Below are 18,858 nucleotides of genomic sequence, written 5' to 3' on the forward strand. Positions count from 1 at the left end.
GACTCTTGTCCATGCACAGGGCAAAGCACTGGCCCAATTCTGTAATGGCAACACTTGAGCAGACCTTGTTTGGAAAGCTGAGCTTCAGAGCAAATGCTGCAAGCTGTTTATTGTCATAGCTGCTCTCATATTACCTTTCTGCTTTATATTTTTCTGTGAATCATGTATGGGCCACCTGCCATCAGAGTGTTTCTCTAGGTTTGTATTGCACCTGCCACATTTGACTGAAACTCATGTCTGGGTTCCCAGACACTACATGTTATTTATAGTTTTACTTGAATGACTTGGGGGGAAAAGGGCCTCTCACTAAGTAAATAATAGGATTGTATTCAAATGCCCAGCAAAACAATGTTTGGAGACATTCTGGGGAGAGGGAAAAGGGAGTGAAGTTTTCTTTCAACTTTAATTCCTCAAAATTTTGATTTTAAATGTCAGAAACTCCCCTTCCTCCTTTGGTGCTTCAAGTCAGGAGAAATTATGTGGCAGTTCTGTTGAGCTCTGTCTTAATTTAGAAAGCAGTATGGTTACTTTCTAAAAGAAACTCTTATTTATAATCCTCTCTTTGTGTTGTCTTTATCACCTAGTTGGAACTTAATACTACTACTTTCTTCTTTATCACACTGAGATTTCACAATGAAATTGTTACCTGAAGTTTGGTTTTGCTTCAAAAAAGTATTTGACCTCATAGTCACTGAGTTAGGACCACCCCTACGCTTGAAGAAATTTAGAATATTAAACATATTTTGCTTTAGTTCTGCACATTTGTCAAAAAAGTCAAGGTTTGTTTTTTTTAAAGCCCTGAAGACAGGCCATGATGGACACTTTGCAGCACTAGGCTTTGCTCTGCAGATCCTCACCCTGTAAATTATTTACCTTTCCAGGAGATCGCCTTGGAAATATTCTTCAAAAATGGTTACTCCAGATTTCTTGTCTTCCATGACAGTGACCGAAATAAGATATTTAAAAGGTAATGACCAGCACACAATAACATGGGAATGCTCCTGGTGATACTCCTGGTATACCACCCTTATTTATCCTGGTTCCAGGTTTCTGTGGTGGGCTGCAGGAGCTTTATTTTACATTTTGTTCTTAAGCTTTAATGGGTTACAGTTTAGCTGTGAAGTTTTCCTTGTGCTGACCTGTGAACTCTTTGGAGCATTATATAGCCACTGACGTATCAAGTAATCTAATGTGTAGGACTTTTCTAGCACCCAGTGGTGTGTTGTGTCCCTGCACCCCAAGAAATTTTGACTGTATCTGTTTTCCTTCCTCCCACTGAGATGAGGGCCACGTCCACCTCTCCTCACAGTACTGGGTGAAGGAAGGTTTCTTCCTGCTTTCCTCCAGCCCTCATAGTATCACTAGATTCTTTAGGAGTAATATATTTTTGTTTCTCTGACTTTGTAGAGTTAACTTTAAAAAGGGCATTTAAAAAAAATACTCTCCTTATGTGCTCGTCTTGTTTAATGGAACTTGAATGTAAGACTATGAAGTGATTCCTTTGCACTTAATTTTCTTGCATGTTTTTGTGTACTGCAGTTCTAGCCATTATATCAGGACTGCATTCACTGGCTTTTACACAGGAAAATCCACTTCAGTACTACTGCTTCCTGTACTAAATTCTGCAGCCCAAACTGAACATTGGTACTGTTAATTTCTAAACAATCATAGTGATTCCTTCTGCTCCTGAAATCTCTGAAAAATCCCTATTGTAATATTGTAGTAAAAAGTACAGATTTATCTGTTCTTCCTTTCCAAACAGGCTGCATAGTGTGGCTACTTATCACCAGGATCTGCCACAGAGTCAGCCCTTGTCTTTCCTGTATTTGAGTTCCTATAAGTATCTCTTGGGGAATCTTTCAGAGGCAGTTAAGACAAGGTTGATCCTCAGCTGAAGGTTGGCCAAAACTATATATTTCAAGGGTATAGTTTATCTGGTATCATAAACTCACAGCAAATGTAAATATGAATGGTTGAGATAAGGTTTGGTGCTCTTTCTGCCATTCTTGCTAAATGAATGTCTCAATGGGTTCTTATTCTCATGAGTTTTATAGCACCTTAAACAAAAAAGTCCATAACCCTGTATGTAAGTTCAAAATCCTGTTGGGGAAAGAAACTGCATTTATCCAGCCCATAGCAACTCCTTAATATTAGATGTGTGCTTTTGCCTGTTTTCTTCCAGCTTTGTCCTAGGTTAGAGTCTCAGGGCAGCACTGTGGCTTCCTGAAGAAAGTTGGGAGAACATAGCAGTTACATAGATACGTAATGTGTCCTAATAACCATTTGCATAACTGTGCATCACTATAATGTGACCTTTCATATCTCCTATAGATTTTGCTCTTTCCAGCCTGCTTTGAAGTCGAAGGGGATAACAGAAGAATCCCTAAATATAAGGTAAAACATAGGAAACATTGGATAACTGTAATATGTGCAATTATGTGAATAAGTAGCACCTTAAAAAAAGCCTATAGAAACATACCTATTTGTATCCCTCCTTTTAAAGATTCAAAGGTGTTGCCAGAACTTCAAAGAGCATACTTCCTGACATTATGAAGATGAGTGTCAAAAAGCTGACTGTGCATGGATGGTTAATAATTTTTACCTCCTTAATATCACTTTATTGGTAATCTCTACACAGATGGTTACTGTGGGAAGAGACAGTGAGGGCAGAGCTAATCCATAATGCTTTTGCATTATTATTTTGCATTTTGCATTACCTCTTCATTGCATGCTTAGGGTAGACAGTGATGTACACATGGATGTTTTAGTATGTTGTATTAGCTGCACAATGGAGATTCTAACTTGTCCCTGAGATTTACCATTGCATGAAAAACGTTTTCTCCCACTGGAAGGCGCTTGAGAGAAGGTTTCATGCATGCCATGAGTCACTGTGACTTTTCTCCATTTGGATATCTGGGGAACACAGCCCTAAGTGCCTAATTGAAGTCCTCTGAAATGATTACTGAGACTGGAATTCTGTTGAGACCTGAGGTGCACATTGCCCCTGAGTTGTTGTAGCCTGTGTGAGCTATACCCATTTTAATTTTTAGTCTACCTGTTGCAGATCATTACCTATCTAGTAAGTGAGCATTTTCACCCCTGAGCTCCAGTCATCAACCGGCTAAAAGCATCAGTGCAGTATAGAACCAGCTCCTGCTAGAGCTTAACCTATGCCAGAAGGTGATGGCTGGCTGTGGAGTGTGGTATCTGTTCTGTGTAAACAGTAACTCACTTTAGGATTTCCTTTCCCCTGCTTGCTGGGAGCTTGAGGTGTGAATGTCTTGAGAGAAGATGCATTAGAGTATCAAGAAACTTGGGCATTAACTGGGCTGTTGGTTATTGGAAGAAACATTTGACTCATGGTTAATCCCAGAATTTGAGACAGGCTGCATGCTTAGGTCTAAAGCAGCTTGTCCTGAATCCCAGTAAGGCTCTGCCTTCAGCTTTTCTCCACTGGCTGAGAGAAGCCCCTATGCAACACAACTTACTCACTCTGAGAAGATGAAGGGCCTTTGGCATAGTTTTGACTGGACCATGTTAGAACATGAATTGAAATAAAATAAATGTAACATTATTATAATCACTGCCTAGGTACTGAAGCCAGAAAAGTTGTGTTAAAGTGGAAAGTTAGAGAAAATTCCTCAGTAGGTGTGCTTCCCTTTACCAGTTAGAACTAAGGGACTGAGGACTTGAGTTTACTTTTCCCTTGTTTGAATTGTGGAGCTGTTTCAGAGTTAGAAAATTTCAAAAGCAGCACTGGGGGCTCCTTCCCCATCTAGGGGAACAATGGCCAACTTCCACAGCTTTCCAGCTTTCCCTGCCACACCTGAGACAACGAGGCAGGCCAGACTAAATTCTTTGCCCAGATACACTATTGATAATTGCAGAGTTATGGAAAATTGCGCATGGAAAGAAGAAATGACTGGTTTGATGCATCATATGACATTGAGGCAATAGAATTTATGGGAAATTCCTTATCAGTTTTTGCACCTAGTCCATAGGAAATACACCAGAGTTCTGACTCCCAGGCTCTAATGTAGTCATTTAAAAAATAAAGTCCTCCTGGCACTTTATTCTTCAGTCAAATATACTTAAATGTTTGCTGTTACCATAGATTATTATGGTCACTGCCAGCCCTTTCCACGTCGTGCTTGAGTGCTTTTATAATCTCCTCATTGCTTGTACCTGTATATTGCTGTTTGCAGGATGTCAGCACTCTTTGCCCTAAGGATGTGGTTTCAGTGAGAGAATGTTTGTGCTCAGGTGCACATGTGCATATGTACATGTCAACAGAAAGCTAAAAGTGCTGTGGGGATATCAGACCTGACTTCATCAACTCAGAACTTGACTCTTGGATCATGGAAGACAGTGACTTTTATTCTCTTAATCACTTCAGTCACTGCTTAAGCGATAAGCCTGAGACCCTTAAAAAGAAATATTTTTCTTATCCTGTTGTGCTCAACACATATGACCCCAGGACCAGATTGTTTGGTTGTTTTTATTGGCAAAATAAAATAGGAGAGGGAACAATGAGGTTATTAGAAAAGAAAAGGCTTCAATAAGCAAAACAGCAAAGGTGGAAACCACACGCAGTAAAGAATAAACCTCAAAGACCCAGAAGCAGGGCACAAGTAATAGGGAATTTATATTGGTGGGTAGGGGTCCAATCATAAAAGAGAACTGGAAACGTAACCATACATGTAAAACATAGCTAACCAGCCATTAACAAGAACTTGAAACATTACTTTATATGAAATAACTCTTACTAACATAAGAACTCCCATGGTGCAACAGCATTTCTGCTCGCCCTAACAGGTTTTTCTGACAGCCTTAAGTCTATGGTTCCCTCAGATCAATTGACTCCCTACCTCTTCTCCATCTTCCTTGGAGAGAGACTCAGAGGCTGACAAAACACTATGGGTATGGACAGTTGTGCTGATTGCGTTGCGCAACTTGGAGATTGCTGCACCTAGGTATAGCACTCAAAATCCCAAAGAACCTGCAGAATCTGGCCCCTTGATGGCAACCAGGATCGCTGGTTGTCTATCTCTAAGCGTTGTGTTTGTACTGCTTAGTTACTGCTGAGCGTAACACTTGTGTTTGCCGAATTGGAACAGGCTCAGTTCCTACACTGACAGTGCCTATTTGAGGCTCTAAGATCTTGGTGGCAGCCACCAGCCGCAAAAGGTTCCCAGGTCTTTGCCTTTTCCTCCAAATGCTATTTACTGAGACTAGTTCAACTGTGTCTTACCTTATGAAAATGAGCAGAAATAATATTTGGAGCTTAGTGGTGGGAATGCATTTACTAGAAAAACCTGTTTTTTAAAAGATCCCTTCACTGGACACTGCACACACAAAAGACCCCAAAAAGCCCAGACATGAAGAACATGTTGTAGGGACAGGTCCAGATGTAAATAGCCCTTTCCAAATATACATCTGGTTTAGTTGTTCTGGTTTTCATTTTAGAGACCACAGAGATCTCCTTCTAAATGCTTCTAAAATGAAGCTGATCTTTAAAGAAGTAGAACTGCAGGAAAACAGATGAGGAGGGAGGTCAGCTTTTTATTAGCTTGGGCTGGGCTTCATGGAACATGGTCTGCAGAGTTCCCTGGTATATTTCCAGGATTGTCGTTGTCATCTTCTTCTTTTATCCTCCATTCTTCTTGGTTATCCCTTGCAGTGGAATTTGGTGTACTGAGTGAAGGGAAACTTGGCTTATCCGAGGGCCCAGGTGCCATGTCCTCTAGCTTGTGCAGCTCATCCCTCTCACCCTGACACGTCTCTAGGCAGGAACCACACAGGTCTTTCTTTTCAATTAAGTAAAGCGATTCTATGCGTTTAACGGTGTCAATTGGCTTTTCTTCCTCCGCAAATTCTGGTAAAGGGTTTCTTTTTACATTCAGTCTTTCAAGCTTGGGGAGCTTTTTCACACTCTTTGGGATGATGGTCAAAGAGTTGTCAAAGAGACCTAGCTCAATAAGTTCCCTCAGGGACCCAAGAGTGGTGGGAATAGTCTCAAGGCAGTTCAAGCCAAGGTTTAGAGTACGCAGGTTCCTGAGAAGGGTCAACTCTTGTGGTAGGCCTTTTGTGGTCAACTTGTTGTTGCATAAATTCAGGAAAGTAAGGTTCTGAAGTGTGCCTATTGCTGCGGGCAGCTCATCAATCTGATTACTGTGCAGGTCCAGCCACATCAGATTCTGGAACTTCTCAATGGTGTTTGGAATCTTTCTTAACAAGTTTCTGCTCAAATCAAGTTCCTCCACGTCAGCCAGCTCCAGAATGCACTTGGGGAAGGTGGCAATACCCATTTTGCCTAACTCAAGACGGCGCCTTCCATTAAAAAGTACCCGGACTGCATTTTTGGCCACTTTTAAGGTGATCCTTTTCCCTTGTGGACCTTTTCCCTTGGGCATCTTTCTGCTGACAGACAGGCACACCAGACTCTGTGGATAAAATGTGATAACTCTAATAAAGCCTTTGAAAGCCATGGCTCTTAATCACAAGTTATACATGTTAATATTACTGCTAGACTTTTCAGAAGTTTATTGGGTTTTTTTAGGTCAAAACTTCTCATCTGCAGATCTGAAAATTCGTCCTGCAAGTATTTTCAGCAGGTGAAATTCTAATAATTTTAAATATTATTTTGTTGCAATGTAACATCTATATTACATAACAGGGTGAAATTACAAGTGGGAGACATTTGCTACCTTTCATTCCTAAACAGTCATTTGAACTTAGGATATAATGAGACCAGATGAAATATGTTATTACCCATCAGCCAGCTGAGGACTGGAGAAAAATATATTGTGGGTCTCAACCCATTCATTAGAGTCTGCATTAAAAGAAGCTATCCAAAATTGTCTCATTCTACCAGATCAACAATATGTTTACAGGCCTGGCATTTGCTAACAGGTTGGTTAAATGTCCTGTGTAATGGATTTGAGATTTGAACTCTGGGTGTTATTGAAAGATTAAATGTTTAAAGGAAACTATTAAGAATTTTGTTTTGACCAGGACTCAGGAACATGGTGGGCTCCCAGATTTGCCAGAACTATTGGCAATTCATACATCATGTACAAGGCAAACTGCAACTGGAATTGATGTCAGTGCTGCTTAATGCCATGTTAAATCAGGCCTTGCTAAGTGTCTCCTCCTCTGGATACCTTAACCTTGTTATTTTTTTCATGCTGTAGGATAGAGGGTCTCCCTCTGCAAAGGTGCCCTGCCATCAGAAAAATCCACGTAGGTGTAGTAGACTTTGGTTTCACACTGATGTTCGGCATGTGTTACATACTTCCTGCAAGCAAGGCCTGTAAGAGTACAGTCCACTCACTCTCAGGTTTGGCAAACTTTCTAATCAAAGGTCATCAAATGCACCTACTAATTATGGTTAGAGGCAAAGGAAATAGGCTGATTGCCTGGAAATGGATGACAATATCCTTCCCCGTGAGAATTTAGAGAGGAGCACAGGTTACAGCTGAGTAATCTCAGGTCTGGGTGCTCTGGCATTTAATTTTGAAGAGTCAAATTGCAGCTTTGATGAATGATTGTTCAGGACAAAATATGGATTTGTCGACAATACATGTCCCTATTAGAAAGACTTCACTACAAACCCTTCGGGCTTTTTGGCTACTCATTAATCATGTGTGAATACATGAAAGGGAAGCTCAAGCTACAACTAAGGCATTTCAGCTTCTTTTCAATTACATGCCATAGCCCAAAATAATGCAAAAGCATTAACCCAGCTACCACCCACTCTCCCAAGAGCTCTATAATGAGGCAGATGCTTCAGAAAATACTGGAAGCAGTGCAGTGGATTCAGTCTTGCCCTTAGGGTGTGTTCCAAAATAAGGTTTTTGTTGTTTTATATGAAAATATTTAAACACAGTTAAATGTTTGTGTGTCGCTCCCATGTTTCTGTCTCTCATGAGTACTTACAGAACCATACTACCAAGGGGCAATGTTAATGCTATTGTAGCTATAGACTTGGTAACTATATGTTGACTGGTAACTGAAGCAAAGTACTATACAGTGTAAATAAGTACTCTTTCCATCTTTGTTGATGTTAGTGTAAATAATTTCCCTAGGAGTGTGTAGAAAGTCCTGGAGATCAAAACAGCAGGGTTTTCTAATCACAGCTCACTCATTTTAAGGATTTTATGCAATATTCTTGTTGGCAATTTTGTGAAGATAAAGTTGAGCAGTGTCGGGAATGCCAGGGCCCTACTGCTGGTGCAGGATACACTGAGTCTTTTCTGGTGCACAGAGGTAGGGTGACTACCATGCTTCAGAGAAAGATCTTATAGGGGAGCTTTCTTATGTGTTGGAAGAATGGAAAGAGAATATCTGCTTCCTGTAATTGACATGAGCCAGGTGACTTTTGGGTACAACTTTTTCTTTGTTTGAATTTTGTGTTGGATGAGTTGACCAAGACGTTCAGTGCTTTATGATAAGTGAAGCTTCTCAAACAAGTATGCCTAAAAAAATTAATGGTAGACTCAAGGAAAAATATGTATTTTTTTCCTAATTTCAAAATCATAATTTCTTTTAAAATGCTTTCTTGAAACAGGTTTAAAACTCAGAAAGCATTGTATACAGTTCCTATAATTTTGTCTATTACTTTTCATTTAAAGAGGGAAACATTAAGTCAAAATAGTTTCCTTTCCTGTTGAAAAAAACCCAAAACCATCGAGGCAGAGTCATTCAGTTGTGCCATTGTCCCGGTAACTGGTTCCCGGTGCCGGGGTCCCTCTGCGCTGTGCGTGCCTGGCAGCACTAGAGGGAGCCTGGCGTACAAGGTTGAGTGCTGGAGTCTTGGCAGGACAAATGCTGCAGTTCAGCCTGCGAGGTTTGAGTATTTCTCAATTTTCCTTTTTAAGCTGTTCGAACCTGGACCTTTCAGCTTCTTGAGAAGTCCAAACAAACAGATCAGTGTGATTTTTCTCAAGACAATTTTTCTTTGTATGATACACCACATAATGTCCAGACTCAAAGAGTTTCTTCACATGGCCTTCTTTAGTCATTTTTTTTTTAAATCCAGCTGTGAACCTCTCAGATACACTGATCAAGTCCCTAGGGAGTGCTCACTCTAAGTGCTATTTAGTTTGGTTAAAAGTTGGAGCTACATTTCAAACTTAGAAAAATATTATTTGCAATTCCAAAAATTGGAGTTAGTACTGGAAGACTGCAGAAACATTTTAGTGTGCTTGACAACTTGGAGGGGATGAATAGCTCTCCTGCCTCTGCATGCTTGTAAACTAATTATCAGTGTTTTAGAGGGCTGTAGCTGGGGATAATAGAACTTACTTAGCCATGTCTTTGGCTCTGTGTAAGAGGGCCCCAGTTCTGTAGCCACTGATATTAAAAATTCAGGAATCACAGAAGTCCTCCTTGCTTAAATGCTAATTATGCCCATTCAATCTCACACTCACAGTGCATCTCCTTGAATGGCAGAGGGAGAGGTATATGTGCTGCCATACCACCTAAGAAAGTATGATGAGACTTTCCACCTGTTTTCTCTAAACTTGCACCCCACTGCCAGGTTCACTCACTGAGTTGTTGGCAAGCCTTTTCCTGTGTTTCTGTGATGTGGGCTCACTAAAATGGATCTTGACTATAAAACCCTTTCCTTTTCTACCCATACTTAGTCTTTGGCCTAGATGGGTTTCTGAAAGCCCATAGCCTTAGAAGTGTTTAACAGGCCCAGAGTTAAGATGCCAATCTGATACAGAAATTAATAGAAAATGTGTGTCAAGGACATCATGCTGTCTGTGGTGCTCGATGCTGCTGGGAGCTGCAGGGATGGAACAGACCTGAGCATCATTACTAAACCTGTCAGCGTCTCTCTGAGTTAAGGAAGGATTGGGGATTATTCCTTATCTGCACTTAAGCAGTTGCACAGGGGTCATTCATGACCCATTGTATCTTAAACCTGCCCTAAAAAGATGATCTGATCCTAAAAGACTGCACAGTTGGACCCCGAACATTTATTTTTCCTTTCCCGACCCAGGTGGGACCAGGACTGGCCTTCTGCCTGTAGCACTGCTTGGTGCCTCAGGATCTCCTTTTCCATGGTTTTTCCTATTATTTTCTTCTAGGGTTGGTGCTTCCTAGTTCACTGCACCCAAAGCTGCACAGAACCATCTTGGGCCCATCTCTGAACTACTCTGTGAGAAATTTCCTCTGTCTTTCCTCCTGGAATTCTGCATGCTGTAGAGCAGGCCCGGCAAGCCCAGAAGAGTTCCGCATTCCCTGCGCCTCTCTGGTGGCAGGGAGGCTGTGACGTGTGCTAATTCACCCATGGAATTTTTTAATATGTGATACTTTTATCTATAGTGAAATACTTGCATACAGAGCTTAAAATCAGCATATGTACAGCAAATGATTTTGCATGGAGCCAAGCAGTTCCACTTCCTTCCTTACAAGCCTGTTATCATTTCTTCTTGTTGGATATGATCTGTTGCAGAAGAGATTAATTCACTGACTGTCTTAAATGTAGTCTCTTGCTGACAGGCAGGTTTAGACTAAATTCCACCACGAGTAAAAAGTTTGAGAAAAGCTTCCTTTCTTAATATTCTTGCTTTTCTAGATGACTTCAGGGCTGCTGTACTGTCACACAGTGCAAAATCACTTGCAAAGCCAAGGCCCACCAAGAATAAGCAAAAACATTGTTTCATCTTAACAATTCTGCCAGGCTGCCCCCCTGCATATGATCTTACCGGCTAAGTAGCTCAGAAGGTTCAGAGGGTGAGGTGCAGATGTCACAAGCTGCTTGGTTTTTCTCAGTAGCGTGGGCTGAGCATTCACATTCTGTTACTGTGCAGTTCTCCTCTGTCTGCTCTTCTTTGAAAAATGAATTAGTCTTTCAGTCTGTAAATGAACCCATGAGCACAAAACACAGGACTGTTTCCTTTCCACAGCCCTGTGAATTCTGAATCGTACTTCCTTGATGGAAAATGGCAGCTCTTCAAGAGGCTGGTGTGAGCATGCCAGTGAGGAGTGGCAAAAAGGTTTCCCCAACTCCAGGGTCCTGCGTTTCAGTGCTCCTTCTGCAGCTAATGAAATTTACCAAGTTACTGTTACTAAGCAACAGGAGTGCTACACCCTTGGAGATCATTGACATAATGGTTGGTTCCAGAATGCAAGATTGAACTGGAAGAACTGAATGGCATGCAGTGCTTTCAAATGTTATATTTCAAATTATGTCAAAAGAAAAAGCATCTGGAGCTAATTAGATGCTGTTAGTCAGGTTCTAACATTGCCTTAACTGTCCATTTTAGTCATCATTCATTTTATTTGGCTGTAGCAGAGTGAGAGATGCTTGTCCGTGTGTGTTAAAACTCACGTCTGTGATAACATCCTTAGCACATGCCAAATGGGATAGACGTGGACACAGGAGGGAAGGCTCATTCAGTGGTGCAGCAGAGAGTATATGAGCTGCAATTTATCTATCTGTGCATATGTATCTATCTGTCACATCTACCTGCAATACCTATCTATCAGTGACCTTTCAAAAGTGCACTTGGTATAATGATTTCCCTCTGGAGCACGTGAATGTATTGAAATTTGTCTCTATGACTGAGGTTATCAAGCTCTTAGTAACTGATCACAGTTTTTTCAAAATATCAGAAGGAAATCCAACTATGGAAGAGAAGAAGCTGAGTGGTTTGTTTAGGTATTATTCACAGGAGATGCAACATTGAGGCCTCTCTTGCTGATAATAGGTCCAAGGTATTATTGGCATAAAGAAGCTGCTCATGTTAATGTACTTGTCTGATTCCAGGGTTGGAGATTGCACCCTGCTCACCTAAACAAATTTACTGGATTTATTTGATGTGTTTCTTCACAACCTGAAGTACGCAGCTTCTCCACAGTGGAGATGTTATCCTTTGTTTTACGCACTGTGAATGTACTTGGTGCAAGCAGTGTTCCATAAAGGAGGGAAGTTCCTTTCTCCCCCCCTAGTGAATTCAAGACACCCTGCCTCAAGGAGCCCTACTTCAATATGGCTTTTATTTTTTATTTTGAATTACATCTCGGTTCTTTAGCACAGATTAAGCATAATCAGAAGGTAGACTGGTACAGCCCAACAAGGAAGATGCTGTACATTTAGAATCAAGTAATCTAACCTAAAAATTTTCTGAGTTTGAGAGAGACTTGATTGTTTCACAAGGGAAAGCTGGTATTTCTTTGAAGTCTTCTTTCTTCTGTTAATAGTGTGACTTGGACCTAAGTTGTGGTTTACCAAAAAGGACATTTTCCTTACAATATCTTTGGTAATTGCAAAGATTCTTAGAGAAAAGTTGGTTGAGGAGAGCTTTGGCAGTTTTTTAGACTGCAGTCTGGAGGAAAGAAGGAAAAAAAAGGAAAATTAAAGCAGTTTTGTGAAATTTAAGAATCTATTAGAAGTTTATTGAAATTCTAGTATTAATTTTAGTGAGGGCAAAATCTTATCCTTTGAGATTATCTCATCTGCAATGAATCTCCAAATGGGTTGAGGTCCACCTGGCTCTAGCAAATGGCACATTGGCTATCATAAGGGTGAGATCATAGTCTGATGCTAATGGAAGAGGGATTAATAAATCACTTAGATATAAAGTAGCCAAAGGTGAATCATCATTAGTACACATCATGTTTACATTCTGCCATGGCTGGTGCCCGACAAATACCTTATAAATTAAGATATAGATAGATCTGTAGGTACTTCTCTTGAGTTCATATCATTTCACTCCCTCTGGAACTTTAGTTACTTATATTTATAAAGCACTTCAGTATCTTTTACAAACCAGCCTTTGATTATTTATTTATTTTTAAACTCACTGCAGTTGGATAGCTGACCTTCATCTACACTGAGCTTTTGCTGTGCTGTCTAGGGAGGTGTTGGCTGGAAAAATGCTAATTGATTATCAAGGAGAAGGTAGAAATAGGCTTGAGCTGCCTGTAATGCAATTCTTGTTTTGAGACCCTGAGTCAACAGAGGAGAATGGAGAATTTCATATCTCTGGGGAGTAAGAGGGTACATCCTCTGAGACTCAGGATGACTTTTGCAGGGGAGAGACTACATTTAGCCTTGTTTATTTTCATGACATGGTGAGCTTGCCACCTTTTTGAGTTATGTAGTGGCTCCCAAAGTCAGCAGAGAGGATAATTTTGACCCTTGTATGGTCTTATTAGCTGTTTAGGGCTTGTGACAAGCAGGGCAAGTGTTTCACTAGGGGGTCACAAGGTGACCCATAAGTCAACATATGTATATTTGCATAACATCCACACAAGACTGGCCCAGTTTAGTCCTGTGTGAAGCATTTTATAATGCTCTCCCCTGCTTTCTAACTCAGCCAGAAATCCAAAATAAACCTAGATAGTTTTAGTGAGCAAGTATGTCCCTATGGAAAGGGAAGAACCTAACTTGATTGCTTTGTAACAAACAGCCTAATCCAACCACACTTCAAATAATGCCAGGAATCCTGATCCTGTTACATGCCTTTAAGATACCCTCTCTGAGTTCCAAATGTGTCTTGGAGGCCTTACAAAGGCCACTGGGGCAAAGCTCTGTGGAAAGTACATAGAGTGTGAGAAGACTTAATTTTAAAGGGAAAGTGTTCATGCTACCTCTTTTGTACTTTGGAGTTCCCACATTCATGAATCATACGTTGCTCAAACTAGGGATGCAACAAAACTAGTTAATAAAATTTTTTCTGATTTACACTGTGTAAATGGTATAATCTATTCTTTTTTTGGACAAAGAGTGAAGATCATCTTTTTCTGTACTGGACATGAACTCTACATCTTTGTGTGTTCTGTTTTCCAGAAACACAGCCTGTCATTATTAGGTTTCATATGCTTAGCAGGAGACGTAAGTAAAGCTTAGGAGTTGTAGACCACATGCTAGAATTCATCCTGGTTTTCAAGTTTATGGAAATCTTTCTCTCAGACACACACTTTTCTCTCTAGAGAGTCCTAAGCAAGGAATAAAATAATGTGTAAACCATAGTGTTTTTTCTTTATGTACACTATTAACTGGTCCAGGATTGAACAGGCACTAAAACAATTATTCATAAGCGTGAGAGGTGGTTGACAAGAATTCACTACTGCAAATTCAATAAAATTGTTATGATCATAGACCATTCTGGTGTTTTATTTAGATCTTTGAAGCTACTTTAAACCTTGCTTTGTGGATTTCTAATGTGATCCATTACAGGGCACAGGAGTGAAAAACAGTAGCTAGTTATTCCTGCAGTAGTTTTATAATCTGTGCTGAACTGATTTCTTTATACTTCATGAAGTGAAATGTCCTGACTTTGAGCTATTACCTTAGGATTTGTTTTACTCTTAAAGGGAAGAGCTGCTCTTAGCACCAGTATTGTATTATGTCAGTAAGCCTGTTTACTCTGGCAGATGAAAAGTTTCTTCAATCTGTGTTTGGTTGGGATAAATTTTCCTCTTTGTAGAAGAAAATTGCATTTGGATTTGTGCTGGAAGCAGTGTTGATAATTCAGGGATGATTTAGTTATTGTTGAGCAGTGCTTACACAGAGTCAAGGCTTTATCTATCCCTCATACTGTCCCACCAGGACCATGAGGAGGCTTGGGGTGCATAAAAAGTTGGGAGGGGACACAGCCAGGACAGCTGATCCCCAATGGCCAAATGCATGTTCCACACAAACTGTACCATACTCAACATATAAACCTGTGGGAATAAGAGGCAGGGACATTCTGAGTGATGATGTTTGTTTTCATAAGTCATGGTTACATGTGATGGAGCCATGGAGATGGCTCAATACTGGCCTGCCAACGGGAAGTAACACGTGAATTCTTGTTTTGTTTTGCTTGTGTGCACATCCTATGCTTTATCTGTTAAACTATCTTAACCCACAAGTTTTCTCACTTTTCCTCCTGCAATTCCTTCATATCTATGATGGGAGTGTGCATAAGTGACTGTGTTGGGTACATTTACCAGCAGGGGCTAAACCATGATAATCCAGTTGTCACTTGTCTCAGTTTGGTCTCTAGATATTGACAAGAGCAAGTCCATGGTCTTCAAATACTTCAAATTCTGGTTCTGTGCAGTTGAAATGCAATTTTCCTTTCCTCAGAACCTTTGACTCTTTCTTATTTTCAAGTGGATTCCCCTGCTTTTAATTGATCTGGGTTTTTAATTTAAAGTTTTAATAACAAATTGCATTTTGAAAACAAAAAAAGTGGAAAAAACGTATTTATTACTTTAAAAAATATTAAAATGACAATGTGCTTTTTAAGAGCTATGTTAGTTTCAAAGTGTTTTGTGCAACAACATTCTTTTATATGGAGACTGAGACTACTGTTTGTAAGCCAACATTTTCTGAATGCTTCAGAAAAGCATGAGCTTTTGAGAATAGAAGCAGACGGGCTTAATGGTACCTGTCATTAGCACTCTGTAGCTGTACAATGGCATGAGACTGGGAGTACAGATTGAGCAGTGTGGCTTAATTCAGAACAGCACTAACCTAAGTAATGATACTCTGATTTTGGAATTATTTAGTCAATGATGAAACTTCAGCCTTCTAGTGTTGGTGTTCTCTCATTTCTGTGCAATGAGAGCAGGGGGAACAGGGAGCACAGATATTAATATGTTGATTTTCTCTTATTGTTCTGAAGTAGGCTGTTTCAATCAAATGTTTGTTCCATACAGGAAGCACTCAGGTGGGGAAAAGACAATGCTCCAGAAGTGGCAGGTAAGCTAAATCTTGGCTAAACATGATTAAGCAAAGAATTTCACCACACATATATGTCTGCACACAGGTACATGTGTGTGTACATATGTACCTCAAGGCCTAAGCTCTTCTCTCACTGCTTGGAGGTGAGGCTGTTGGCAAGAGGAGCACAGCATTTACATCTGGTTATTGCAGAGATTTTGCTTCTCCTGCTATAAAATATATGGTGCTACTGTCTGGCAGATTAAGTGTGATTTTTTGCACATTTTTAAATTAAGACAAGGAGAGCCACCTAGTTGAATACCTGTTCACAGATGATCAATACATCTAAATCAATGCACAGATGTGGAGACATGTTTACTTTTCTATAGCCCTGATCTTGGTGACTCAAGACAAATGAAGAAATCCATACCTTCTTGCTTATATTTAGCACTTTGTGCAGCCTTTTCTGTATAGGCAATTTCCAGGGTTTTCCAATATCCAGACTGCATGCATTCAGTTCTCTTTCAAATCAAGAAAAAATGCTCTGTTATGCAAATACAGCATAAAAGCACTGCGTAATTATGGACAAATGCAAGTGGCCTGTCTGATGAAGAGATGGAATGAAGGCAGGTTCTGCTGAGTGGATTGTTGTATAAGAGGTATTGTGTTGATTTGAATGGCAAAGGATGATTGATTTCACTATTTATGTAATTCTTGTCCTGGTGGATCTGGGAACCACAAGCCTGTGAGGGTGGTTTTGCATGTCTTTTTAGGGGCAAAGTCTGGAGATTGTAATGCTTGTTTCCTTTCCCTGCAGAAGAGGGAGATCAGCAACTTTGATTACCTCATGTACCTGAACACTCTGGCTGGCCGCAGCTACAATGACTATATGCAGTATCCTGTGTTTCCATGGGTCCTTGCTGACTACCACTCTGAGGTCAGTGCTGGCTGCAGAATTCCCTGCTTTCTATGGTAGCAACTGCACAAAAGACTAGTGAATTATGCCATTGAAGCAGAAGGGTCTATACCAAGGGTTGAAAATTTGAAGTAGTTAGTTTGAACTGTACTGGTTCCATATAGATTAGCTTTATCTTCTAGCACACTGAGGATCATGTTTTGTGGATGAACATCCGTTTAATACAGACCTAGTTAAGGACATGCTGCATCAGCTCAGCAGATAGGTATGGACAGATTTCTGTGAACACAGAGGAGGAGTTTTGGACAGAAAAGCCTTGAGAGCAATTTGCCAACCTGCCAGGTCCTGTGTGAAGTTCCAGAGGAGGGTAAACATGTGATCTTCTTGTATGAGTGAAACTTCCAACACAGCCTTCCCACCTCCCATTGTCACTGTGATAGTTATGATGTCTAAGATCTTAAAATCTCCACCTCTGCTGGGTTTCTCTTTAGACTCTAAACCTCGCTAATCCTCATACATTTCGGGACCTGTCAAAGCCCATGGGAGCACAGACTGTGGAGAGGAAACAAAAGTTCATCCAGCGCTTCAATGAAGTGGAAAAAAGTGAGGGTGAGTGTTTAAGGAGGCTAATAGACAACAGAGGGTTGAGTCTGCTCAGATCACCCAAAAACTTTCCAGAGCTGTGGCTAAGGGAAACTCCATGCCATGAGAGCCTCTCTCACTGCTGTATACGAACTGACTGATAATTCAAAGAGAAATGTCTCCTGCAGGTACTGCCTTATGTGCCTTGTACTGCTACATGCTGTTCTCTTCCCTTGGACAGGAATAAAAAGCTACAGCAAGAAGCAATGTTCCCTGTAAAAGACTGGTGTTAGCAAAGCTGCACACATTTGTCTTATTTGTTAGCTAAGCTACATGTAGAAGACTGCTGCACGCAGGTTAAAAAGCCACTACCTTAAGAAAAGGAAACAGAATTTTGAGGCTGTTGACCTCTGGAGATCAAGACCTTAAAGGCCTTATTATTCAGAAAATGAAATGTGGAAGGGAAAAAATGAACATAGTTCAGCAGTAACTGTGCACATTCAGTGCAAGGTGTGCTGCAGCTCACAGGTCTTTGAATAAATCTGCTTCAAATACCTGTTGCCTATTTAGTTGTCTTGTGGTAACTGGATGCTATGGGTTTTAAATTGTGGCATTTTGTACTGGAATCTGATTTGTGTGCAATTTCCAGGAGACCTGTCAGCCCAGTGCCATTACTGTACTCACTACTCATCAGCAATTATAGTGGCATCTTACCTGGTCCGAATGGAGCCATTTACCCAGACCTTCTGTTCTCTGCAGGTAAGGGGGCAAGACAACGTCCCTCCTACACCTTGTTATGAACCATGTGGTGCATTACTGTGGCTGTGTAATGAAGGGGGATTAGTTCTTCTTACATTTTATGTACTCTATATGTGGCCTTGAAGCCTGTGTGGGGCAACATTTATGCCATGAACGTTGAATACAGTGAAAACATCTTAAGGGAACCATGGCTGATTCCAGGGAGAATGATTATTTGGTTTTGTGACAGCTGAGTCATGTAAACAAATAGATAATGTTTTATTATCTGTCTGGCCATAAGCTTCTGACTTTGGGGCAGATGAGACTTGGTATGACATTCTATAAGATGGCAGGTCTTCTAAGCCCAAGTACAGTCATGTGGCTACTGGCAAGTACTTGGAGTTTGCTCTGGTGGCATAAAGAGCATTCTTGGACCAGGTGAGGACATACAGGTTCTGGTAGATGTGAAATGATAGGGATCATGGGATTCATTTCCTGAAGAAGTGGGATGAGATTACATCCAATGCTCCAGAAAGAATGTTTTGTATGGTCTTGTTCTGAACTTGTTACTGTTTATACAGTGCCAAGCTGGCTGTCACGGTGGAATTGAAGTTGAGGAAATGGAACATTGTGTGTACCTTTCCCATCTGCCCAGCTTAAAAGGGTACCAAAATTCCTGATTGCCCCTTTCAGCAGGCAGTTGGGAATGCTCAAGCAAATACACTTGGGCTGTAGCAGAGAGTTGTTACACTCTTTTCTGTAACGTGTTGTGTTATAGCAGGGTCTACCAGAAGGACAGATCCTCCAAGATGTATTTTTTAAGGAGTATCTTGCTGAAATCTACCTATTCTTGTGGAGAAATACAGGAAGATAGCTTGGCCAGAATATTTCACACTTGAAGACTGTGTTATGCATAGTGAGGGATAGCCATGTCTCCTGCAGCTTTCTGAGT

At 40.6% G+C, this 18,858-nt stretch overlaps 2 protein-coding genes across 2 annotated transcripts in view; one reads left to right on the forward strand and one right to left on the reverse strand.

Annotated features, from left to right (window-relative positions):
- Nucleotides 1-18,858, forward strand: part of WDFY4 (WDFY family member 4) — a 121,756-nt gene that overhangs the window by 77,360 nt on the left and 25,538 nt on the right. Inside the window, exons 46-51 of the mRNA XM_014250371.2 lie at nucleotides 882-967; nucleotides 2,332-2,394; nucleotides 15,667-15,709; nucleotides 16,488-16,607; nucleotides 17,078-17,195; nucleotides 17,818-17,927. Coding sequence (XP_014105846.2) covers nucleotides 882-967; nucleotides 2,332-2,394; nucleotides 15,667-15,709; nucleotides 16,488-16,607; nucleotides 17,078-17,195; nucleotides 17,818-17,927 — 540 coding nt within the window. The remainder of the gene's footprint in view (nucleotides 1-881; nucleotides 968-2,331; nucleotides 2,395-15,666; nucleotides 15,710-16,487; nucleotides 16,608-17,077; nucleotides 17,196-17,817; nucleotides 17,928-18,858) is intronic.
- LRRC18 (leucine rich repeat containing 18) lies at nucleotides 5,583-6,427 on the reverse strand. Its single transcript, XM_005520811.2, has one exon. The coding sequence runs from the start codon at nucleotides 6,411-6,413 to the stop codon at nucleotides 5,583-5,585; it is 831 nt and encodes a 276-aa protein (XP_005520868.1). The 5' UTR covers nucleotides 6,414-6,427.

This window comes from Pseudopodoces humilis, chromosome 9, assembly GCF_049639895.1.
Source record: "Pseudopodoces humilis isolate 2021_Gansu_Grassland_sample_001 chromosome 9, ASM4963989v1, whole genome shotgun sequence".
In the NCBI taxonomy this organism is placed as follows: Eukaryota; Metazoa; Chordata; class Aves; order Passeriformes; family Paridae; genus Pseudopodoces; species Pseudopodoces humilis.

Coding starts and splice junctions, on each gene's coding strand:
- LRRC18 (XM_005520811.2), bottom strand. CDS start 6,413: ATGCCCAAGGGAAAAGGTCCACAAGGGAAAAGGATCACCTTAAAAGTG.